Source organism: Neomonachus schauinslandi, chromosome 1 (assembly GCF_002201575.2).
Source record: "Neomonachus schauinslandi chromosome 1, ASM220157v2, whole genome shotgun sequence".
NCBI classification, from domain to species: domain Eukaryota; kingdom Metazoa; phylum Chordata; class Mammalia; order Carnivora; family Phocidae; genus Neomonachus; species Neomonachus schauinslandi.
Genome location: NC_058403.1, coordinates 140,316,376 through 140,343,177, shown reverse-complemented (window position 1 = coordinate 140,343,177; position 26,802 = coordinate 140,316,376). Strand labels below are relative to the sequence as shown.

General features: G+C 37.6%; 1 protein-coding gene across 1 annotated transcript in view; it reads right to left on the bottom strand.

The window, feature by feature from the left end:
- Positions 1–179: 179 nt before the first annotated feature.
- CMC1 (C-X9-C motif containing 1) overlaps positions 180–26,802 on the bottom strand; it is an 87,100-nt gene continuing 60,477 nt past the window's right edge. Inside the window, exons 3-4 of the mRNA XM_021678830.1 lie at positions 3,584–3,674; positions 180–421 (exon numbers count right to left, since the gene is read on the bottom strand). Coding sequence (XP_021534505.1) covers positions 301–421; positions 3,584–3,674 — 212 coding nt within the window. The 3' untranslated portion in view covers positions 180–300. The remainder of the gene's footprint in view (positions 422–3,583; positions 3,675–26,802) is intronic.

The window sequence follows — 26,802 nt, the reverse complement described above, 5'->3', positions numbered from 1 at the left end:
TCTGGTCCCTATGATTAGCCACTGGACGAAAGTAATATAAGGTCTATATAGAACCCTAAAACTCAGTATCTTACAGAACTGTAGTTGAAAAATTTACAAAAAATGCATGACGAACAGGAAGACCATATCCCATTTCACTATTTACTACTCCCATCTCATTTGATAAACTTGACTTTGAAATTTAAAAGGAAATCTTTATTATTTCCATAATTTAGGATAAAGTAAACACTTCTTTGAGTCTATTATTTTAGGTGATAATGATTTCCACGAGCATCAGAGCTAAGTATCTGAGTAATTTGCCTACATGCTTGTGGGAAGTTTCTGTAGCCTTTTCTTGGCAGGAATTCCAGTTTTTCTGAATTCTTCCCTTTCCTTCAGGTATTCCATTTTGCATTCTTCATAAAAGGCTGGATCATTATAACTACAAGAAGGAAAAAAAATCTTTTAAAAAAAGGAAACTGCAAGTGTTTAATAGAATTATAACTACAAGAAGGAAATAAAAATCTTTAAAAAAAAATGAAACTGCAAGTGTTCAATATAAGCTTACTTTAATAATATTCAAACATTTCATCAGGTGCAATCTTTAGAAGTAGATTTTAAGAAATGGTCATAAATTTATTGTAAACATTAGGCTATCAAACTGGTTAAGAGGGCGAAGGGGAAGACCTAGTGGTTTGTTTTTGCATGGCAGGATAGAGCAATGAGAAGCACAGCGCCTATCCTCAAGGAGTGCATGGTGTTCTTGGACAGGTAAGTAAAGGCTGCACAACAAGGAAGTATACAAAGTGCTGTCCCGGAGGCATGGCCCAGTGCACCATGGAGACCTCAGAAAGAAGTGGGGAAAGGAGAGATGGCAAGCAGAAGTGCAGGAGTTGCACTTTGAAGGACAAGAGAAATCCAGATTGCATGTACACTGGAAAAGGCACAAAGATGAAAAACAAATTAAGAACTGCAAGTAAATAAGTACCATTACAGCAGATTATATTATGCACGTAAGAGAAAGGGCCTGGGATGAAGCTAGACAGGGCAAGGGCCACATCATGAAGGTCACTGTATGCCACACCAAGAAGTCGAAATCTATCGTGAAGGCAATGGGACAATATTAACAGAGCAACTGTGAAGATCAGTTTTGTGTCTTAGATGAATCTGACAGCATGTGACAGGCCAAAAGGGGGCAGCAGGGTTAGACGCAGGATGCCCAGTAAGTAAACTACCACAATTATCCAGGAAAGAATGATGAGGGCCTAAACTAACAGGAGAAGTTGGGATTAAAAGGACAAAATGGATCTGGGGGAGATTTAGGTAATAAAATCAATAGGAAATTACCATTGAGAGGAGACAAGATTCTAAATTCTAGACGCATGATGCAGGAGGAGGAAAAGGAAGAGAGTTCGGTTTTGGATCTGAAGAGAGCAATGTCATGACCTATAGGAAGTAACTGAATCCATGGGTGCAAACAGCTTTCACAGACATAAGCATGAGGAGAGAACCGGGAACCCACTTCAAGGAATCGGTTAGGGAAGAAAATGCCGAGAAGAATAAGATGTTGGGGGAACAGGAAAGAGTGTAAGGGAAGCCAGATAGAAGGGAACTTTAAGGAATTTCTGGAGGGAAGCCAAGAAAAAAGAATGAAAAGCAATTCACTGCATTTGGCTACCTGCAACCCACTAGAAACTTGAGGAGGAGCAGTCTCAGTGGAAGGGGGGCAGAAGTGAGACTGCCTTTTACTACGGAATGAAGATGAGACAGAGATAAAAGAACAAGCATTCATGTTTCAAGATGTCACTATGAAGAGATGAGAGGGCAGTGGTTAACTTCATGCAATGTCAATAGTAAAGCTTAAGGTCAAGTAAAATCCTTAACTCCATTACTTTCAGCAAATGTCACAACCCTCTGTTTCCCTCACTGTTTCTCGCTCTCTCCTAAACAGAAGCAGCCTCCTCCAACCCTTCCCGGCCCCTTCCCCCAAAATAGAAGTTCTCTATTTCCAAGGGTAAAAGATGGAAGGATTCTTAATGATTAATATTCAGGTAACAAAAGCTAACAAATACAATTTTAAAGAGCTACCATTTATTGACTACCTACTGTGTGCCACGCACTGTTGTAATGAGTTTACGTACAGTCCCTCACAACCACTCCGTGAGGAATAATTTTCCCGTCTTCTGTGAGGAACTTGCCTGAGGCTGCCCCGCTAGCTAAGCTCTGGCTGGTCCAGAAGGTAAGCCCAGGCTGCCCTCTCCACAGCTGGCACTCCTGACCCTCTGCTCCAATGATGCCCATGGGAGGGATAATATGGCAAACTAAGAACAAGTTATTATGATGGCTAAAACTGAGGTGTTAAACGCCTTTAATATATAAGAATTTAAATTCAGTCACAAAGAAGTTTAACAGGTTCATTTATTCATTACACATCTCTTGGGAGCATGAGGGAATAGAATTGGAAGAAAAACAAGTCAGAGAAGCAACACTTACTCTATGATGAAATGCTTAGGGCAAGTCCTGGCCCATAAATAAGGGTGTTTCCTCATCCATAAATGCAGAGATTAATTTAACTTCTCAAGTCTCCTAACTACAGAATTCTAAAATAAGTTAGTAAATTTAAATACATATGTACATTATTTGCTATCAAAACCGAAAACTAATATTTGATTCAGATAATCGCTTCTTTTTATATAATTCCCTAAGGAAGCATCAAACCATGCTGACCTATATGTTTCACAGGCTAGAGAAGTACAGAAGGAAATAAGGGATAACCAAAACTAAGACCTCACAACTATCACTTAACAATACTAACGTATTCTGCAATACTATCAATAACGCAGACAATAAAATGTGTGAGGAGATACAACAGAAAGCACTCAGGGCACTTGGGTGGCTCAGGTCATGATCTCAGGATCATGAGACCGAGCCCCACATCAGGCTCCGAGCTCAGCATGGAGTCAGCTTGAGATTCTTTCCTTCTCCCTCTGCCCCTACGCCTGCTTGTGCTCTCTCTCTCCAAATTAAAGTCTTTGAAAAAAAGAAAGCACTTGCATTCAAAGAACTTTGCAAATTTTTATTTTGATATTCAACTAAATGTCAGTGAACATATTTAAGAATTATTTTAAAATTGATTAACTTCAAAAATCTAAATTTACCTTTGTATCCTTTATTTGATTTATTACAACTTTCCCACGAGCTAAATTATATTAATCCCCAAATCACAAGGTGGACAAATCATCTAATTCAGTAACTTTTCATTAAGAGACAAATATAAGTCCATCTATAATATATTCTACAGATCAACCTGTTCATGAAAAGGAATTTGCTAAGTCATATGAAAAATCCTGTATTTTTGTTTGCTGACCTCATATGTTTAATCAGATACAATGTTGACCCATGTAACTTGACAAGACCTTTCATAAATATGTTGCTTAATATTTAACAAACTGAAATCTCAGATTGAGCTAACAATATCAAAGGTTTGATGGGGCAAAGTACAGAATCTGTTACATGTAATGAGTTTAGTAACATACTCTTACCTGCTACATATATTACACACATACACACACAGAGAGAGAAGCACAGTGTGGTGACTACTTACTGAGCAGTTAGACATTCTTTCAATGCAGAATTTTCTTTCCGGCATTTTACTACCATAAGGATTCCAGAGTCCTTGCAACATTTGGTAAAATCTGAAAAAGTTTAGAAAGAAAAAAATGACTTGCAGTTACATCAAAAAAATTTTTTTAAAGATTTGAGAAAGAGAGAGCGAGCGAGCACGTGCGTGGGGCTGAGGGGCAAAGGGAGAGGGAGAGAGAGTCCCAAGCAGATTCCGTGCTGAGCACAGAGGCCGACGCGGGGCTCGATCCCATGACCCCGAGATCATGATCTGAACCGAAACCAAGAGTCAGCTGGCTACTCAACTGACTGTGCCACCCAGTCACTCCTACTAATTTTTAACAGCTCTAAAATACTCATCCATTTAACATCTATTACCCAGATTATGCTTGGCATATAGTACACGCTCCACAAAAGACATGCACACAAATAAAAGGCAGAACAGGATGAGTGCCATTAACTTTGCAGAAATAAAGGATGAACTCTGAAAGGGGGGAGAGAGGACCTCTGAGGAGGCCTCATGGGGATAGAAGGGATGGGGAGAATAAGGACGATTCCTAAGAGAAGAAGGGTATCCTTTACAAGAAATGAGAGTAAAAGGGGAGATGTTTCCAGACACGGGCCTCTGGCGTCTAGTCTCTGTAGGTCACCTGAGAGCATCAAGGCACCCGCTTTAAGACAACCCTGCCAAAGGGCCTTCACACCTGATAACAGAGTTCCCACTCCTTTCCCAAGTCAACTCTTTGATGTCCCTGAAAACAGCTTTCTGTCTAATTTCCATTCTGGTAGTTTGCCTTTTAAATTGTACTGATCCCTTGGTATCCTGCCTTCTCAGCACTCCCAACTCTGAGAAGCCTGGCACCATAATCCAGTTTGCTTTGCAAAGTCAGACTCGGTCCTACCTATCCCACAGGACAGCGTGCTTTGCTGCAGCTACTCTCCTAACTATTCCGTCCTTCCTCTTGTCCACTGGCTACTCTAGTTTCAGCTCTGCCATCTCCAGTCTGCTGTAAGTAACGAACCATTTCCACGTCAGACTTCAATATGATACCATCCTCACACAGAAGCTGTAGGTAAAACAGTGTTTTCTGAGTATCTTTTGTAACTCCTTTAATACAAAATTATCAAGATTTCCCTCCTTTCTTGAGCTATTACCCTTCTAGTTACTAAAGAATATAATTTATAATTATCTTAAAGCATGCAGATTAATTCAGGGGTCTCCATGTTACAAAAGATGTAACAAAAATAGTTTTAAACCCAAGCAAACTGGAAATGACTGAGATTTAGCAAATGCATAAACCACCTCAGGAGCAGGGCTTTGCTGGGCCAAGAGCCCCACAGCACAGACATCTGTATCCACCTGAAGCGTCACAGCATACTCTGCAGGAGAAGTGGCAGAACGGGAACAAGGACAAAAGATGCAGGCAATGACTTTACTTCAAACAGTTTAATGTGTGTGATCACATGAAAGTGGATGGCACGCAATAATACTCCACATCAAAGACACACCCAGGACTCGCTTCCTTTAGCTGCTTGTTCTCCAGTCCCGGCAGTCCCACCGCTGCCCTCTGACCCCTGAACCCAGTCAGGTATCTTTTTTGCTTCAATTACAAATATTCTGTTCCACTCTGTGCACATGAGCTAGGCTCATGAGCCAAATCAGACCGAGGGAATTTCCTTTGTGCCCTCTAACTAAGGACTCCCTCCAACTCAAAAAGGCAGAACAGACTTACAATCAGCTCATTATCAGGGGAGATCCTAAGGGGTGGCTACATGGCTATCAAAAAGTCCATTAACTTTCACTCCGAAATGTCATTAGCATTCCTACATGTGAATTTTTCTACTTAAAGCATGGTATTAAGATCCACTTTTCAACAAGCAATGGTTATGATGCTAAGTAAGAATTAAGACCTGGGAACCCGGTTTGTGGGGCACCTGGATGGCTCAGTTGGTTAAGCATCTACCTTCAGCTAAGGTCATGATCTCAGGGTCCTGGGTTAGAGCCCCACACGGGGCTTCCTGCTCAGCAGGGAGTATGCTTCTCCCTCTCCCTTTGCCTCTCCCCCCAACTTGTGCTCGTGCTTTCTCTCAAATAAATAAATAAAATCTTAAAAAAAAAAAAAAAAAAAAGACCTGGCAAATCCTCAAAGGGGATATGTACGCAAAGTTAACCCAGAAGTGACTAAATCTGGTGAAGGGCTTCTTTAAGGGAACTGCCATACTCCATAGTGGTGACGAACCATGGGCTGACTGCCCTGCATCACCCAAACTTTAATCTCACTAGACCTACAGCAGACCAGGCCATGCTCAGATTGTGTCTAGAAGAAAGATCATTAGCATCATGAATTTGCCTAATGAAAATGTGCTAGGTGATCAAAACCCTCCTTTCCTGGAGAGCACCAACACAATGGCTATTATCAAAAGTCTACTTTCCAAGTTTAATAAACCCAATACAATCGATAGATTCACAACAGAATGCTGTGTTTACACACTGCATTATTTTCAGATCCGTTTTCCCTAATATGAATAAAAATATTCTCAGTAGGGAATTGATGCAAGATAGCATTTACGTGTTCTGACCACAATAAAGGCACAGTCTGTATATTTTCACACTTGTCCAAATCTCTTGGAATAACCGTGACTGGCCTAAAGCCTCAAGCTGTTTGTAAGGTTTTTGTTACTTGTTTAGCTACAAGATTTTAATGAGGATCTTGCTTTCATACCACATTAGCATACATTCATATAATAATGATGTTGCTAATACTGCCAACTGATTTCTAAAGTGGTATTCTAAGAAATCCATATAAAGTCTTTGTCTTTCAATGTTAAATGTTATAAAGCTTTTATGTCTATATATAATTTAATATTAATTACCATTAAAGATTATGAAAACAAAACTTCATGCATTTAAGTATATCTTAAGGAAATACAAATGAATATCAGTAAACAGTAAGAACAGAGAGCTTAAAAAGTTATTTCAAAATTTAAAGAAATGTACTTAAAGATAACATTCAAGACTTTTCTTCTCTAAGACGTCAAGAACATGGTACCTATTCTTCTCAAACTATTCCAAAAAATAGAAGAGGAAAGAAAACTTCTAAATTCATTGTACAAGTCCAGTATCACCCTGATACCAAAACCAGATAAAGACACTACAAAAAAGGAAAACTATAGGCCAATGTCTCTGATGAACACAGATGCTTAAATCCTCAACAAAATATAAGAAAACTTATTTCATTATTCACAAACCAATCAATGTGATACATCACATTAACAAGACAAAGGGATTAAAAACCACTTGATCATCTCAACAGATGGAGAAAAAGCATTTGACAAAATGCAAGAACAAACTAGGTTCAGAGGGAACATACTTCAACAAAATAAAGGTCATATATGAAAAACCCACAGCTAATATCATACTCAATAGTGAAAAACTGAGAGCTTTTCCTAAAAATCAGGAACAAGACAAGGATGTCCACTCTCACTGCTTTTATTCAACATAGTACTGGAAGTCCTAGCTGTAGTAATTAGACAAGAAAAAGAAATAAAAGGCATCCAAATTGGAAAGAAGAAATAAAACTGTCACTATTTGCAGATGACATGGTACGATATGTAGAAGACCTTAAATACTCCACTGAAGAACTATTAGAATTGATAAATGAATTCCGTAAACTTGCAGGATACAAAACTAATACACAGAAATTGGCTGTGTTTCTATCCAGTGATAATGATGTAACAGAAAGAGAAATTAAAACAATTCCACTTAAAACTGCACCAAAGGGAATAAAATATGTAGGAATAAACTTAACCAAGGAGGTGAAAGACCTATACCCTGAAAACTATAAAACCCTGATGAAAGAAACTGAAGACAACACAAACCAATGGAAAGATATCCCACGCTCATGGATTGGAAGAACAAATATTGTTAAAATGCCCATACTACACAGAGACCTACAGATTCAAAGTAATCCCTACTAAAATACCAATAGCATTTTTCACAGAACTGGAACAAAAAAATCCTAAAATTGATTTGGAACCACAAAAGAACCTGAATAGCCAAAGCAATCTTGAGAAAGAAGAACAAAGCTAGATCACAATCCCAGATTTCAAGATATAGTATAAAGCTATAATAATCAAAACAGTATGGTACTGGCACAAAAACAGACACAAAGATCAATTAAACAGAATAGAAAGCAAAGAAATAAACCCACACTTACAGGAGTAATTAATCTTTGACAAAGGAGGCAAGAACATGCAATGGGGAAAAGACAATCTCTTCAACAAATGGTGCTGGGAAAACTTGATAGCTACATGCAAAAGAATGAAACTGGACCACTGTCTTACACCACACACAAAAATAAATTCAAAATGGATTAAAGACCTAAATGTGAGACCTGAAACCCTGAAACTATATAAAACTCCTAGAAGAAAACATTAGCAGTAATCTCTGACATCAGCCTTGGGAACATTTTTTTTTAGATATGTCTCCTGAGGCAAGGGAAACAAAAGCAAAAATAAACTACTGGGACTACATCAAAATAAAAAGCTTTTGCACAGCAAAGGAAACAATCAACAGAATGAAAAGGCAACCTATTGAATGTGAGAAGATATTTGTAAAAATCTGATATTTAAAATAAATTAAAAAGCTTGAGGGGGATACTCAGATTCATTATCTCCATTTGTTAGAACATAAAAGGGAATAACATGTGACTCTGACAAAGAGCATTTAGTATGTAGCACTTGGAACACAGATGACTTCTACTTATGGAAAACCAAAGGGCAATGATACATTAATATTGGGCAGGTTCTAAAATGGTTTTTGGAGATTTTCTGGAGAAGACTGCAAAGTATGAAGACTCTAAGCTCACCTTGTCCCATGATACAACTAGATAACACTCACATCAGTATAAATAACCCAGAAAGTGACCCAAGACTGGCAAAGCAAACCCCGCTTTGAAATGTAGAGAAGAGGGCACCTCAAAGAGAGTAGGAAGGGTGGAGACATGATGGGGAGGGATGGAAGAGAAACAGACTCTCACACTGGAGAGCCCACATGGGAAAGACAAATCCCCATAACATTTGGCTTTGAACACCAAAGGGGTCAAATTTCGTGAGCTTACAATCAGCAGAGCTTAACACTGGCAACACTAAATATCAGTGGACTCAAGTTCTTGGAGAGCTGGGAGGACAAGAGGAAACTGAGTCCCCATCCTTAAAAGAGACAGCACAACAAACAGCCTTCAGAGATGCAGCATGGAAGGAGAAGTTTGAAAAAACGTCTGGGGCACAGAGAAGGAAGAGTTATTTTAGTCATCTCAGAGCTCATCCTGGAGGGACAAGGATCACTGGGGGACTCCTCCAGGGACAAAGGAACTGGCAAGCACCATTTCTCTTCCCTGTCTCCTAGCATATACACACAGCTACCTGCGGGAACCAGCCTGGCACCAACCCTTGCCACCTGACTTGCTAACAGTGTGCCATCCCCCTACCTGCAAATGTTGCTAACACTGCACCTCCCACTACAATGAGCTTCTACAGAGCTGCCCGCTCCAATACACTCTTGACCAGAGCCCATCCAAAGCATAACCACAAGCCTGGCAGTGTGCATGCAGCCGTGACAGGGACCAGCGCCACTCCAAAGTGACTCTTGCCCTGGAGAGAAGGGAAGATAACCACACACACTAGTCCAAATGCAACTCCAGCAGTGGTGTGGGGGCAGACAGGAGTCTGACTGCAGGTTATGCCCACCAATGGAAGTTTCTCAAGGGACAACACAGGGAAAGTGCCCTGCAGTTTGGTGCTACTGCCCTCTAGTCTAACTCAACTCAAGCCCAAGGTGGCCCCTGACTGGTCCACTAACACCACAGGAACCAAACACTGCCCACAACAGGCAGAGAGCCACTGCAGACAACTGGACTGAAGGAAGGAGCCAAACCACGACACCAGGGTGAATGCAACACACATAGAAGACACCCCTGAAGTGCCAGGTTCTGGTGAACAGGGGACACTGACTGAGGGCACTACAGGACCTCTTCTTCATTAGGCCACTACTTTTAAGAGCTGGAAACGTAGCTGACTTTCCCAACACACAAAAACAGACATGGAGTTAGACAAATTGAGGACAGAGGAAAATGTCTCGTATGAATGCACAGAACAAAATCACAGCAAGAGACCTAAGCAAAATGGAGAGAAGTAATATGCCTGATACAGAATTTAAAGCAATAAATCATAGGGCATCTGATGGCTCAGTTCGTTAAATGTCTGCCTTTTGCTCAGGTCATGATCCCAGGGTCCTGGGATCAAGCCCCACATCAGGCTCTCTGCTCAGTGGGGAGCCTTCTCCCTCTCCCTCTGCCTGTCACTCCCCCTGCTTGTGCTCTCTCTCTGTACCTGTCAAATGAATAAATAAATAAAAGCCTAAAAAAATAAAGTAATAAATCATAAAGGTAAATCACTGGACAGTGAGACCCTTAACAAAGAGACAGAAAACATAAAAAAGAAAAATTCATAGAAGAAGAACTCAATAAATTAAAAATACACCAGATGGAATAGTGGACTAGAAGAAGCAAAAGAACAAATCAGTGACCTAGAGTACAGAGTAATGGAAAGTAATCAAGCTGAGTAGGTGGGTGACCAAAAAAAAAAAAAGTATAAAAATAGATCTAGGGAACTCAGGGACACCATCAAGCATAATAACATCCACATTATAGGGATACCAGAAGGGTAAGAGAAGGGAAAGGAGGCAACTATATACTTGAAGATATAATAGCTGAAAACTTCTCAAATCTGGGCAAGGAAACAGAAATCAAGATTGAGGAGGCACAGAATGCCCCAAACAAAATTAACCCAAGGAAGTCCATACCAAGACACAGAATAATTAAAATGGCAAGAAGTAGTGATAATTTTAAAAGCACCAAGAGAAAAACAAAAGAGTTACATACAAGGGCAACCTCTTAAGACTATCAGCTGATTTTTCAGCAGAAACTTTACAGGCCAGAAAAAAAAGTGGCATGATATATTCAAAGTGCTGAAAAGAAAAAAAAAAAAAATCTGCAGCCAAGATTACTCTATCCAGCATGGCTATCAGTCAGAATAGAAGAAGAGATAAAGAGTTTCCCAGACAAACAAAGGTTAAAGGAATTCATCACTAAACCAGCCCTACAAGATATGTTAAAGGGGACTCTCTGAGGGAAAAGGAAAGACCATAAGCAGGAATAAGGAAAGTAGAGAGCACCAAAGCAGTAAAAGTATGTTTATATGTCAAAATCACTCAAGGGACAAAATAAAAGGGTGTAAAATGTGAAATCACATACCTAAACATGGAGGGGAGAGGCATAAAGAATGGATTCAAACTTAAGCGATCATCAAATTAATATAGACTACTATATGCAGAAGATGTTATAAACAAACCCGAAAATCAAAAACCAGTAGTAGATATGCAAAAAATAGAGAGGAATTCAAGCATATCACTAAAGAAAGCCAAATAATCGTGAGAGAAGAGAGCAAGGGAAGAAAGGAACAGAGAACTACAAAAACAACCATGAAAGAAAAATGGCAGTAAGTATCTACCTATCAATAATTACTTTGAATGTAAATGGGCTAAAGCCTCCAAACAAAGAGAGAGGGTGATGGAATGGATAAAAAAAAAAAAACAAGACCCATCTATATGCTGCCTACAAGAGACTCATTTCAGACCTAAAGAAACCTGCAGTTGAAAGTGAAGAGACAGAGAAACATTTATCATGCAAACAGATGGGAAAAGAAGCCAGGGTACCAATACTTCCATCAGACAAAACAGACATTAAAACAAACATCGTAACAAGAGACAAAAAGGACACTATAAAATCATAAAGGGGACAATTCAACAAGAAGATATGACAATTTTCACATCAGAGCACAGAAATACATAAAAATACATTTTAAAAAGGTTAATAACAAACAGAAGGGAAGTAATCAATAGTAAATATAATATAATAGAAGCAAGGGATTTTCATGCCCAACTTGCATCAATGGGCAGATCATCAAAACAGAAAATCAACAAGGAAACAGTGGCTTTGAATGATACATTGGACCAAATGGATTTAACAGATATATTCAGAACATTCCATCCTAAAACATCCTAAAACATCAGAATACACATTGTTTTCAAGTGCACATGGAACATTCTCCAGAATAGATCAAATATTAGGCCACAAAACAAGTCTCAACAAATTCAAAAAGACTGAAGTCATACCATGCATCTTTTCTGACCACAATGTTATGAAACTAGAAACAAACTTCAAGAAAAAAATTTGGAAAAGAGCGTAAATACATGCAGCTTAAATAACATGTTACTAAACAATGAATGGGTCAACCAAGGAATCAAAGAAGAAATAAAAAAAATACATGGAGACAAATGAAAATGACAACAAATGGTTCAAAATCTTTAGGGTGCAGCAAAAGTGGTCCTAAGAGGGAAGTTTATAGTAATACAGTCCTACCTCAAGAAGAAAGAAAAATCTCAAATCAACAACTTAACCCTACACCTCAAGGAACTAGAAAAAGAACAAACAAAACCCCAAATCAGTAGAAGGGAAGATATGATAAAGATTAGAGCACAAACAAATGAAATAGAAACTAAAAAACAATAGAACAGATCAATGAAACCAGTAGGTGGTTCTTTGAAAAGATCAATAAAACTGATAAACCTTTCTCCAGATTCATCGAGAGAGAGAGAGAGAGAGAGAGAGAGAAGACTTAAACAAAATCAGAAATTGAAAGAGGAGAAATAATAACCAACAGCACAGGAATACAAATAACTATGAGAATATTATGAAAAATTATATGCCAACAAACTGGACAACCTAGAAGAAATAGAGAAACTCCTAGAAACATATAAACTACCAAAACTGAACCAGGGAGAAATAGAAAATTTCAACAGACTGATTACCAGCAATGAAACTGAATCAGTAATCAAAAAACTCCCAATAAACAAAAATCCAAGACCATACTGCTTGACAGGTGAATTCTACCAAATACTTAAAGAGTTAATACCTATTCTTCTCAAACTATTCCAAAAAATACAAGAGGAAGGAAAGCTTCCAAATTAATTCTATGAAGCCAGCATTACACTGATACCAAAACCAGATAAAGACATTACAAAAAGAAGGGAACTATAGGCCAATATTGCTGATGAACATAGATGGAAAAATGCTCAACAAAATATTAACTGAATCCAACAATACATTTAAAAAATCACCACAATCAAGTGGGATTTCTTCATGGGATGCAAGGGTGATTCTATATTCCCAAATCAATCAATGTGATACATCATATCAACAGGAGAAAAGATTAAAGCCATATGATCGTCTCAATAGATGCAGAAAAAGCACTTGACAAAGTACAATATCCATTCATGATAAAAATCCTCAACGAAGTAGAGAGAGAACATACATCAATATTATAAAGGCCATCTGTGAAAAATCTACAGCTACTACCTTAAACAATAGTGAAAAACTGAAATCTCCCCTAAGATCTGGAATTCACTCTCACCACTTTTATTCAACACAGTACTAGAAGTCCTATCTGCAGCAATCAAATAAGAAAAAGGAAAAGAAGGCATTCAAATTGGTAAGGAAGAAGTATAACTTTTACTATTTGTAGATGACATGATTCTGTATATAGGAAACCCTAAATACTCTACCAAAAATCTACTAGAACTGGTATCTGAATTCACACAGGTCACAGGACACAAAATCAATATACAGAAATCTGTTGCATTTCTATACACTAATAATGAAGCAGCAGAAAGAGAAATCAGGAAAACAATCCCATTCACAACTGCACCAAAAATAAGAAAATTCCTAGGAATAAACTTAACCAAGGCAGTCAAAGACTTGTACTCTGAAAACTATAAAACACTGAGATGAAAGAAACTGAAGAAGACAGAAACAAATGGAAAGACCTTCCATGCTCATGGACTGGAAGAACAAATATTGTTACTCAATGCCATCTACAGATTTAATGCAATCCCTATCAAAACACCAACAGCTTTTTTTCACAGAACTAGAACGAACAAATCCAAAGATTTGTATGGAACCACAAAAGACCTTGAACAGCCAAAGCAATTTTGAAAAAGAAAAACAAAACTGGAGCAATCACAATGCCAGGTTTCAATTTATACTACAAAGCTGTCATAATCAAAACAGTATGGTACTGGCACAAAAATAAACACACTGACCAATGGGACAGAACAGAAAGTCCAGAAATAAACCCACATTTATATGGTCAATTCATCTTCGACAAAGCAGGAAAGAATATGCAATGGGAAAAAGAGAGTCTCTTTAACAATGGTGTTGGGAAAACTGGACAGCAACATGCAAAAGAATGAAACTGCACCACTTTCTCACACCATACACATAAACTCAAAATGGATTAAAGACCTAAATGTGAGATCTGAAACCATAAAAATCCTAGAAGCATTTCTCTGACAGCAGTTGTAGCTACATTTTTCTAGATATGTCTCCCTGAGGCAAGGGAAATAAAACCAAAAATAAACTCCTGAGACTACATCAAAATAACAAGCTTCTGCACAGGAAAGGGAACAATCAACAAAACTAAAAAACAACTTTCTGAATGGGAGATGATATGTGCAAGTGATATATCCGGTAAGGGTTTAGTATCCAAAATATATAAAGAACTTCTACAACTTAACACCAACAAAACCCAAATAATCCAATTAAAAATGCTGGCTGCACCAGTTTACAGCCACTGTAGAAAACAGTATCGAAGTTCCTCAGAAAATTAAAAATAGAAAAACCATATGATCCATGACTGCACTACTGGGTACTTACCCAAAAACTACATAAACACTAATTCAAAGGCATTACCTGCACCCCTGTGTTTGTTGCATTATTTACAATAGCCAAATTATGGAAGCAGCCCAAGTGTCCATGGAGAGATGAATGGATAAAGAAGATATGGGGTACACACACACACACACACTCGAGTATTATTCAGCCATGAAAAAGAATGAAATCTTGCCATTTGCAACAACACAGATGGCTCTAGAGTATAATGCTAAGCAAAGTAAGTCAGAGAAAGAAAAATACCATACGATTTCACTCATATGTGGAATTTAAGAAACAAAACAAATGAACAAAGGTAAAATGAGACAAACCAAAAGCAGACTTAACTATAGAGAACAAACAGATGACTATCAGAGGGGAGGTGGGTAGGGGGATGGTTGAAATAGGTGAAGGCATTAAGAGTACACTTATCGTGACAAGTACAGAGTAATGTAGAGAATTGCTGCATCGCTATACTGTACACCTGACATCAATATAATACTGTATGTTAGCTATACTGGAATTAAAATTTTAAAAATTATAATTAAAAAATAAAATATGCATAACACTGTAAAAAAAAAGTAAATAAAATGGTTCCGTTTTAAAAAGATTTTATTTATTTATTTATTTATTTTGAAAAAGACTGTGCCAGCAGGGGGTGGGGAGCAGAGGGAGAGGGAGAGAGAGAGAATCTCAAGCAGACTCCATACTGAGTGCAGAGCCCGACACGGGGCTCGATCCCACCACCCCGAGAATATGACATGGGCTGAAATCAAGAGTCAGATGCTTAACTGACTGAGCCACCTAGGTGCCCCAAAATAGTTCTTAACTCATTTCTCCATTAGAAGAAACTGATTTCAGGTGGCTGTTTTGTTGGTTTGTTTTTCCATTTTCCCATGTAACTTCGTAATTCCTTTCAAGGTTTTTAGGTGTTAATAATAACCATAAGAACAAAATGATAATGGCAACTAAAATATACTGAGCATTTATTATGTACCAGATACTATACTGAGTACATTAGCTCACTTGAATTTTATAAAAGCACTATCAGAGAAGCACTATTATTATCTTCATTTACCAGATGAGGAAACGGACCTTTAGGTTATGTCATATTTCTAAGACCACAGAGCCTGGCACAGACTAGCCTAGAACCAGGCCTCCTCTAGTTCCAGAAAAATACTTGTGTAACTACTACTGAATCCCACTTACTCCTTCCACAATAAGAACATAAGAGAAATCTCCACATCTAGCTGCGATTTCCATGGTCACAGAGTAAACTAAACCCAGGCCAGTTAGCTCACGTGAGGTTGCAGCTGCAAAGCGGGGAGTGCGCGGGGCTGGCTCAGCACACCGCTTTCAGCACCACGGGAAAAAATAAGCTGCAGGCTTGCTGTTCCATTTGATGCTATCATCTGAAATTAAGTAACACCAGATACCTCACTCTCTGGTCCCACCCTGTTTTCTAGAATTCCTATAAAATATATTTAAATATTTAAAGTAAGGATTTTACACATTAGAAAGTGGCTTCTCCAAATGGTATATAATGAAACGCTAAATTCTGTGTTTCAGATTTTAAGTGCTACCAGCATTTGAAAGGTACACATTAGCATAGTCTAGTGTTGCTGAGGAAAGCACCCACCCAGCCCATCTTTTTAAAAAAGACTGCCTGTAAGAGACGCTTTAAGTCTCCTCAAATCACAGTATCCATGATCATTAATAATAGCAGAGGTGGGGCGCCTGGGTGGCTCAGTCGGTTAAGCAACTGCCTTCGGCTCAGGTCATGATCCCAGGGTCCTGGGACTGAGTCCCGCATCGGGCTCCCTGCTCTGCGGGGAGCCTGCTTCTCCCTCTCCCACTCCCCCTGCTTGTGTTCCCTCTCTCGCTGTGTCTCTCTCTGTCAAATAAATAAATAAAATCTTTAAAAAAAAAAATAATAGCAGAGGTGGAGGATTTAGAAGGTGATAAAGCAGGAGAAATATAAGTGAGTCTGGTTCATGCCGTACATTTTTGTTACATGTTCCTCTCTGCACCCACTGCCTCCAAAGTTCAAAGAGCTGTCCATTAACAGGCACTGATCAAAGCAGCTAACAAAGTGGCACATCTCTGAACATGGAGCCTTCCAGGCCTCCCTGCCATCTCCTGGTGGATGCTCCGCCCTATCCCTCCCCTCACGAGAAGCATGATCACACAAAAGTAGGATCAATGCTTTTAATAATGCAAGTAATGCAAGCAATAAACTAACCTGCCATACTTTTTCACTCTCGCAAGAGGTCTTACAGCCTCTTCTGGGGATGAGTATGAGCCACTAGTGACCATTTACCCCAATTCCCAGAGGGTCCAGAAAGAACAAGCTGCCTTGTTGCAGACTGCTGGGACTGAAATGGTGAGAGTGGGAAGGACTTCACAGGCCACTTAATCTAAACTCTTACTCGGTTCAAAAGGTCCTTGTTAACTATCTCTCTGTTTAAACACTGTGACAAAAACTCCTTATCTCCCACGGTAGCCAGTTCCTATGTGTGTGCACATTTTGTGTGTGTGTGTGTGTGTGTGTGTGTGTGTGTGTGTTGGGGGGAGGATTTATAGCCTGGAAAAAAACAGTGTATCTAACGCTGCCTCCTCATCAAATACTACAGGAAATAATATCCCTCTTGTTTCCTTTTCCTGGTTCAGAGGCAGTGGGAATGCTGCTTTCTCCTCCCTAATTGGGTCTGCTTTCTCGATGACTGACAAAACCTGGCCACCCTTCCTCATAATCTTCTCGTTTGTCAAATTTATTTATGTATTTAACACCTTGCTTTGCTCCCAAAATGATCTGAAAGAGCTTGGCATCTCCCTTACAAAACACAGTAAGTTTTGCAAATTCAAACATAGTAGGCAGTTAAAATATGAAAATGACCACGGCTAGGTCTTTCTTAACAAAAACGAAGATATAAATAAATACATAAATATCAAAAATCCTTTGGAGGGAATCACTAAGAGAATGACACATTACTAGCCATTCCTCACTCTACCCTCTCTCAGCTCAAACAAAAAAGATTTTTACCTAAATAAAAAATAGCCTTTGACACCATTAAAAACCGCTTATCAGCCTTCTTTCACTCTAACACAGTCACATCAACAACCGAAGGAGAAATACTATAGCATGAAATGCTATGCAGCCACTAAAAAAAAAAAACAAAAAAAAAACAAACAAGGCACACTAACAGGAAATGATCCCTAGGACTCCACTGAAAACCAGGATGCAGAGCCATACCCTGGAGCATGTTACCCTTTCTGTGCAGAATAACCCAGGTTTGTGTACGTGTGCATATCTATGTATCTATACAGATGGATGTTTATACAAAAGAAAAACTGGTAATTGGGGTTGCCTCAGAGGAGGAAAACTGGGGCTCTGGGGGGCAAGAAATAAAGAAACACATTTGTACGTGTCTGGGTAGTAGACACATGTGTCAACCTTCCAAAATGTAATTTAAAAAAATGCAAGCAAGCAAGCAAGCTCTGGGTGGAGGGGAGAGTGGAGTCCGGCTCAGGCTTTGATGAGCGGAGTGAAAAAATACTTTGCGATTTCCTTCTTCAACAAGTGCTTCTCCCTGAAGGCTGCTAGCAACGACTGGGTGTGGGGAACCCCTCTATAGCTCACTAAGAACACCCCGTTCACCACACTCTAGGGATATTTCTGCACATATGGCTTCTTTTCATTAAATGCTAATTGTTCTCAAATACAAATTTGGACATTCCTTTTCACAAAATACAGAGCTACATAGATCCCACTATTCCCATTGTACCAATGCCAAGTGAAAAGCACTATTCCAAGGTAAAATGACACTATCAAAAGTCACACCACTGGCTTTCTTGTAATTTAACACGGTCACACCAACTGCCAAAACGGAAGAAATCTGACAATAACATGTGCTACCTTACTCATAAATAGGTCCAAATTCTCAGTTTTAAAAAGAAAAAAAAAAGAATAAAAGACATGCTATGCTAAATTTAATTAGACATTTACTAAGTGTAGTGTCCCTAGTTAACAAGGCAAATCGATCCTTTCAGTTCTGGCTGCAGTTTATTTAAAGACTTTACAATTTTACTACTTAAGAGCAAGTCCTATGGAGGTGTTATCTCACCATTTATATTTTCACAACACTTATGATATTGCTATCACACTCTTAAAATAAATGAAAAGCCCATGCCACATTTCAGACCAATGTAATGCTACAGACCCTATTTTTATTTCTAGAAATAAACATTAAAATAATTCTGTATTGCTCACTTTATTCTTGCAATGTTGAACATTAAAAAAAAAAAGTAAAACTAAGATTTTTTTTTTCTTTAAGTCCCAGGTATACTTGAAAAGCAGAAGTTAATCACTTGGCTTTAAAATTAGGCACTAGAAAAACACAACATTATAAAATTCTCACAACAATAGCATTTTGTGACAAAATTATTATGCTTTTAATTTTCTATTAAATTGTGATTTATTAGCTTGCTACTTTAAAGATTAGTTTGTGTATAGAACGAATTTAGTGGTGCATTTAATGAGACAAGAAGTTAGAATGATGAACATGAAAAGATTATTTCACATTGTAGTGTATGAGCTATTTGATAATTCTAACATAGTACAAAAGAAAGCTTCTCTCTAGATTGATCATGGTTCAGTTAACATCACTGAATATCTAATACCTCCAACTCAATTAATTCTCACCTGATTAAGATCAGGCTGATATTCAAACTAAATCATCTCTCCAGTCAAGTAGAAATCAATATTTCTGATTTTACTTTTAAATTACAATAGAAAATAAAATGCACGCATCTGCAATATGCCAAGAGTAGCTTTTCTATTCTAGTCTACCATGGCATGGATAACACAGTTGATTAAAGAATTATTCTAATTTGAGCACCGATATGTAGCAGAATCTGATTAATTTGAACACAGAGATGGAACAAAGTAATTAAATATATCTTATACAGGGCAAATAGAAAATTGACATAAAGTAAACTTGACTTCTTTAAAACAAACCTCACTATTTATCAGCTCAAGTAGTTAGGAACATGGGCTTATTAAAGATTGATTACTCTGACAGAAGAGTCTTATTTCAGGCACAGATATTTACAAGATGGGCAGACACAGTTCTTTTTAGATCATACTTTTTCTACCACTGTGACCTCCAAAAAGCATGCATCTAAACCTGAAAACGACCACATATGACTTTTCTAGAAAAAAAGACATACTGACTCATTCTTGCTAAGCAGGGTAAAAATCAGCGAATCCTAAAATAAGAAAATACTTACATATTTGTAACTCTTACTACTGAGGAGAACACAAAATAGATTTTCCTCCTCTTTCATTCCTTAATGCCACTTCAAATTTAAGATGGAGGAGAAGAGTAAAGCCAAATTATTTGTTGGATTAACTGAATACAAATTATTGCTTTGCTTGTTAGCAAACTCAATAATTCAGACGAAAAGGACAGAAAATTTTCAAACTTTAAACAATACACTGAAGAAAGCAAAATCACAGCTAAAGGTACTATTAGAATTAAAAATAATAATCCAGTTTGGAGAGTACTTACTGTGTGCCAAACACTGGGCATTATATACATTTACTATATATAATGTATATATCATATGAAAACACTTTTATAAAGTACTTTAAAAATATGAGAATATAATTTATATAAAATATCTATTTCATATACATTATTCTCAAACCTCACAAAATAGGTTATTACTATGTACTAAATAACTCATACGTGCTTACCTTAGATGTACCTTTTCTGGTGTCTCAGACATATCAATTCATAGAAAAGAATATGAGGAACCAAAAATTATGCAAACTGGCCTGGAAATAAAGATTCCCAAAACCATACCCTATGAGAAACAGCCACAGAAGTTAGTTATATATGATAGTTAAGGACATAAAAATTTAGATTTTATGTTAAGATAGGATACTCTCCAAAGACTTGTAGAATCTGATGCTGGGCTGCCTGGATGACTTGCACGCACACATGCAACTTGGAAGTTGGGCCACTTGTATGTTATACACAAAAGGACCGTCTTTACTTTCATGAAAGACTCTGTTCTATTTTTGTTGAATCACACAGACATTTCAGTTTGATTTTCTTACTTATGACTGAAGCACATTATTTTTGGAGAAATTATATGTATGTGTATGTATATATATATATTGTGTGTATATATATTTTATAATATTTATATATATATACACATATATATAAAATAAATACTCCAAATATAGAAAGTAACAGTGCAAGCAGACTGTAATGAACCAGGGCAAATGCCGCCCCCACTGCCGCCCTGCGCCGTTTAAAAGTACAGCAGTTACTTCATTCCACATAACTTGTTTGCCTTGCAGGAATGGGAAACACATCATTTCCGGATCTGAGGATCCGGAATTTTTTTTACGCTGGAATTTTTGTTTTAGGTAAAATCTCACAATTTTAAATAGTTTAGCTAACTTTGTTTTCTAAGACACTGCACAGAGGAAAAACAAAATATGTCTACATAATGGGTCTTGGTTGGAAGGCTGATGGTCTGTGTCATTGACCTGAAAGGCTTTCTTGAACACTTCACCTCTAGAATAACTATGCACATGTGGTTATCCATTCAAAAACTACTATCACTCACTTGACAACTACTGAAGCAGAAGTCTCATAATTATTCTAAGTAACATCGTAGCCACAGAAGCCAAGTAAACAGAGACTCCCCAGTCTTTCCATGATCCCGTGAGACCATCTCTGTCATGACGGATGTGGTGTGTTTACTTCCTTTCAAGAACCAACAACAGGGAATCAAAATGGGCGCTTAACTGAAAGTTTACAGGTCCTTTGGGTTAAACATCTCTGTATGCTCCAAGAAGCACTTGAGGTAAGAATAATGTTTCCTTTGAGTGGATGCTACTTTAAAAAATAAAGGGATTTCTTTTCCTCCTCTGTTAAATTACCAGACACTTGGTAACCTAACAAATAGTCTGTCTGCTGCCCTCAAGAAGTGTCTAATGGAGCAGCAATGACACCCTTAAAATGTTAAACAATACAAAATAAAACTGCAATTATGGAAAAATGACAAATATCACATGACAGTAAAAGACCGACTGCCCAAAGAGGGCATGTGCAATGACTGATAATACCAGTCCACAGGTGAAAGGGCACATCTTAGGCTACTAGAAAGCGGCACAACATTTAAAGGACTACCTACTCCCCATTTGCAAACATGGATGGAAGAATTCCAAGAAATGTAAAACAGCAATCTTTATCTTTTCCCCCCTACTAGTCTATTAAACAATCTGTGAGTACAAAGGATAAAATGAAGAATTCTTTAAAGTATATCTAATAATTTTACATTCTCAGTATCCAATATAATAGCAGTTAATTATACTCATGCATAAAGCATTATGGCAAAATCTAACAAGTCAACAACATAGGGGTTGGTCTTCAGCTACTTAAAAGACGCTGCTAAATAAGAATTTTACTTTTGTTCTATATTTCACTAGTAACTCTCATTAAGATAATAAAAATAAAATATAAAGTATAAAAATAAAAAAGGATTTGGAAATGTTCTGTTGTAAGAAGTAGAGAAAGTAGCTGTCACAAAGTCTTATGTTAGATTCCACAAAGAATATTTTTAATTTTAAAATAGAATGTCAACAGGGTTGATTGAAATAAAGAGAAATAAATTAATGCTAAATAATTACTAAGGAAGTTTTGTTTATGGAAATGAATAATTCAGTGTTTTACAAAGTAAATTCAAACAGCAGCTGCTTTGCTGACATTAAGCTTTCTCAAAATGTACAAACTTTAAAACTAGAGAATCATCATTTTTTTTTTTTTTTTTAAGTCCAACAGAAAGAAGTTATTTCCTAGGTCTTCTGGTTTTAGTATAAAATATTACATGGTTACCAGGGTAATCAACCAACCATTCAAGGAGTCTCAGCATTACATTTTTCATGGGAGGTATCTGTCACATTGTTAACTGAATATATGCATAATTCCTGGCTTGTTAAGTCTAAGAACAGCTGGGGGAGAAAGGAATTCAGATTTCTAGCAATCTGTTCTCAATCCACTTGGTCCTGGGTTTTATTCAGGTCTCAAAATAAATCTTATGCTTGCCTTTAACTCACGGCACTTCCATGTCTGTCTCCTAACTACCACTTGCTCCCATATATTGGATAGGAGCTCTTCCTCCTTCCAAGAGAAATGAACTCAAACGTAAAACAAACACACTTTAAAGAAATTGCACGTATTACAAATTAAGTTCATTTTTACTAAAATAGTGTATCCATAGCTTTTACCCAAAATTATTTGATCCAAAATTATTTGATCCAAATAACTGATCCATAGAATCAGTATCTCATAACAGCAGGTAATAGATATGGAAACTTTAAAAATAATGTTGCAAGTACCCTCAAAGATCAATCTGAAATTCAAGCAAGATACTTCCCAATAGTCACGTAAGACAAAAAGAAAACCAGGTTCTATTTACATAAGGTTATTTTAGAATTACCTATTGTGTAAGGCAAACTATAGTCTGCAGTTTTAGTGCATCATGAAAAATTTAGTAGATTACAAATGGTATTTGTTTTTAAAAATGAAAGAAAATAGGGGCACCTGGGTGGCTCAGTACGGTTAAGAGTCCAACACTTGATTTTGGCACAGGTCATGATCTATGTCGTAAGATGGAGCCCTGCATCAGGCTCCTGCCCAGCGGGGAATCTGCTTGAGAGTCTCTCTCCTTCTCCCCTCTCCCTTCCCCTGTTCTCTCTCTCTCTCAAATAAATAAATAAATCTTTTAAAAATGAAAGAAAATAGGAAATATCAACATACACTATGCATTTCCTCTCTATAAACCTATATATCTAGGGGTGTCTGGGTGGCTCAGTTATTAAGTGTCTGCCTTCAGCTAAGGTCATGATCCCAGGGTCCTGGGATTGAGCCCCGCATCAGGCTCCCTGCTCAGCGGGGAGTCTTGAGATTCTCTCTCCCTCTGCCCCCCCAACCCGCTCATGCTCTCTCACACTCTTTCTCAAATAAATCAATAAAATCTTTAAAAAATAAAAATTAAAAAATAAACCTATGTATCTATATAAATATATTTCTATATACCAAGTCTTATTCTAGACACTTGGGACAAATGAGTAAAACAAACTCAGGATCTCTGCCCTTGTGAAACTTATCCAACAGGAAGACAGACAAGAGACATAATATTGTATAGTATGTTCAAATATGATAAGAGTTGGAGTACCTAGGTGGAGTAATCAGTTGAGCATCTGACTCTTGGTTTCAGCTCAGGCCGTGATCTCCAGGTTGTGAGATTGAGCCTTGCAGCAGGCTCCGTGCTCAGCGCGGAGTCTGCTTAAGTTTCTCTCTCCCTCTCCCTACACCCCCCGACACACACCGTGCACGTGCGTGCTCGTTCTCTTTCTCAAATAAATAAATCTTAAAAAAAAACATATACGGTAAGAGCTATAGGGACACAAGGAGAGAGAAGTAAGGCGCATTATGGGAGGGTGGCAAGAGTGGGTTGCATTTGATGTAGGGTCGTCAAGGTAGGCCCCTCTGAGAATTCGAGGGAAAACTTAAAAGAAGTGGAGGAATGAGTATCATCATTTATACACCCAATGATAGTGTAATATAAATTCTTTAGTTTCTAATTCTATACATGACAAATCAAAAAATATTTATAAGGAAAAGAGACCTGAAGAAGGAATAACTGTAGCTAAAACTAAATTTCAAGAACTGGATTCCTAAGCACAATACAGGTGGCCACTCCAACCACCAAAGAGAAGGCAATGCTACTAATGTCAACAAAATTGTTCTTGTGGGAATCAGACAGGGCTTAATTTTAGGATGTCACTAAAATGAAAATAAACACTAAAGATAAAAGAGACACATAAAAAGTGATTTAAAATCTTAAAGCAAAATGAGCTCAGATCAAAATGCATCTATTGAAAAAACAATATTCACTGAAGATATTTCTAGGGTAGCCAAGTGTGAGAACAGCATTCTCCACTCCTTTTAGGGTCTACAGATTCTTTTGTTTTTCTAAAAAAAAAAAAAACAAGAAATACCATAAATTAAGCATCTCTGCAACTTCTGCCTGGGTAACAAAGAATGAAGAAATGAGTTTAGTTAATTAACCCAAGCCTGATTTCTAATATAATAAGCTCCTTGAGTAATACGATATAGAATATAATGAGTATTGGCTGATGTTTTGGAATGACAAATCTGGAAGTAAGTTTATTATATAATGCATGCACTAAGGACCTATGGCCTCTTTTTTTTTTTTTTTTAGTCAGAAAACACAAATATATTTCCTTAAAGAGAAAGTGGGAAAAATAATGTTACATCCTAGGTTAAAACCACGTTCTTAATTCATAAAAATGAAATAGCATGAGCAAATTTAGGATTACTGGTATTGTTACTTTATATTGACTTTCACTTATCTATGTTAGTTTCCATTCATGCTTTAACTTGCAATTAAAGAGGTTTATTTCTTTTTATTTATGAAATACAAGCAGTTAGTACTTAACTTCTGTACTTACCAATAACCATGTAGCTATACAAATATTTTATCTTACCTATCTTATAAAATCCTATGAAAAATTTTCTCAAATCCATCTGAAATGGTTAGTAAAATTTATTTCTCCTATATTATAGAAGAGAGAAATTAATTTCATATGCCAAAAAGGAAATATTATCCCCAACTTTTGCTATTTAACTACATAATCCGCAACTTCAAGCTATTCTGTAAGAAAATAAGGCAAATTTGCATTTGAATGGGGAAAGATGTTTCTGTTTTGTACACACCACAACTGAGTCAGGGTCTCATAATTGCAATGCCAGTTCTGTAACTTTTTTGTTGTTGTTGTTTTTGGGTTTTTTTGTTTTTTTGTTTTTGTTTTTGTTTTTGTTTAATTTATTTGAGACAGAGAGAATGAGAGAGAGAGAGCACATGAGAGGGGGAGGGTCAGAGGCAGAAGCAGGCTCCCTGCCAAGCAGGGAGCCCGATGCGGGACTCGATCCAGGGACTCCAGGATCATGACCTGAGCCGAAGGCAGTCGCCTAACCAACTGAGCCACCCAGGCGCCCCAGTTCTGTAACTTTTTTGATGGAATTAATTTATGTTATTGCCCCAGAACTGGCACTGATTAAGGGTGCTTAATAAGGGTGCTTATAAGTTATGGTAGATGGGGTCCACTGAAAACACTTCTACATAACTGGACATTAATTAAAAAAAAAATCATTAACTTCACATTTATTTTACTCAATTAAAATGAGTTCAAAAAAATTACAATTATCTTCTTCCCTTATTTGAAATTCACACAGTTCAAATTTAATCATGCATCCAAATACACAAGGTCTTAGAAAGAAAATTAACACAGAGGGGTTCCTGGGTGGCTCAGTCGTTAAGCGTCTGCCTTCGGCTCAGGTCATGATTCCAGGGTCCTGGGATCGAGCCCCATATCGGGCTCCCTGCTCAGCGAGGAGCCTGCTTCTCCCTCTGCCTGCCGCTCGCCCTGCTTGTGCTTGCTCTCTCCCTCTCTGCCAAATAAATAAATAAAATCTTTAAAAAAAATTAACACAGATTTTATAGAACAAAAGGGTTTTTCAGTTAAAGAAAGGTATATGTTTTGCTTTAAAAACCTCTGTTGTAATGCATTATATTAGAAACCTGAGACACAAAGCAAATTTTTGTTAAAAGCTGGGTATCTTCTTAACTATGTCTCAATTCACCGACCTCAAACTTAGTATGTCCAGGTTCCCTGCTTCTTGCAAATCGCCTGAAGTCAAACTTTTGACATCACACTTCAGGGGTCATCTTTCCAGTCACTAAGTGCTGCTAATGTTTCCTGTGATGCTTCTCATTCTCACCGCCATCTTCCCCAAAAGAGGCCCTCTGCCTGTAGCTTAATGAAAGGAAAAGCATCCCCTTTCTCTAACATCTCCTCCTCCACCCAGCCATCCCCCATAAATAGAACAATCACTAGTTTTCTCTCATGTCACCAGAGGTGTGTCGTGATGAGATTACAAGGACGCAACTGTATCAGAACTACTGCAGCTACCCTCCCGGAAAGTTCCTGTTCCTAGGAGAGACTTACATAAAAGGCATGATTAGCATCATATCAACTTAAGGGAGGACTGACTTGAGATTCAAAATAATCTCAACACTATGAACAACCAGGGGAAAAAAAATTTAAGGTGAAATTTCTCAGGGATAAATGCAAACTCCTGCATTTAGGTTTAAAGAAATACTTCCAAGTTTTAGAACTAAGAGAATGACAAATAAACTCAATGTGGTCCAACAAAACGAAACACGATAGATAGAACACCTAAACCCATCTTAGTATCAGTGTCCCAGT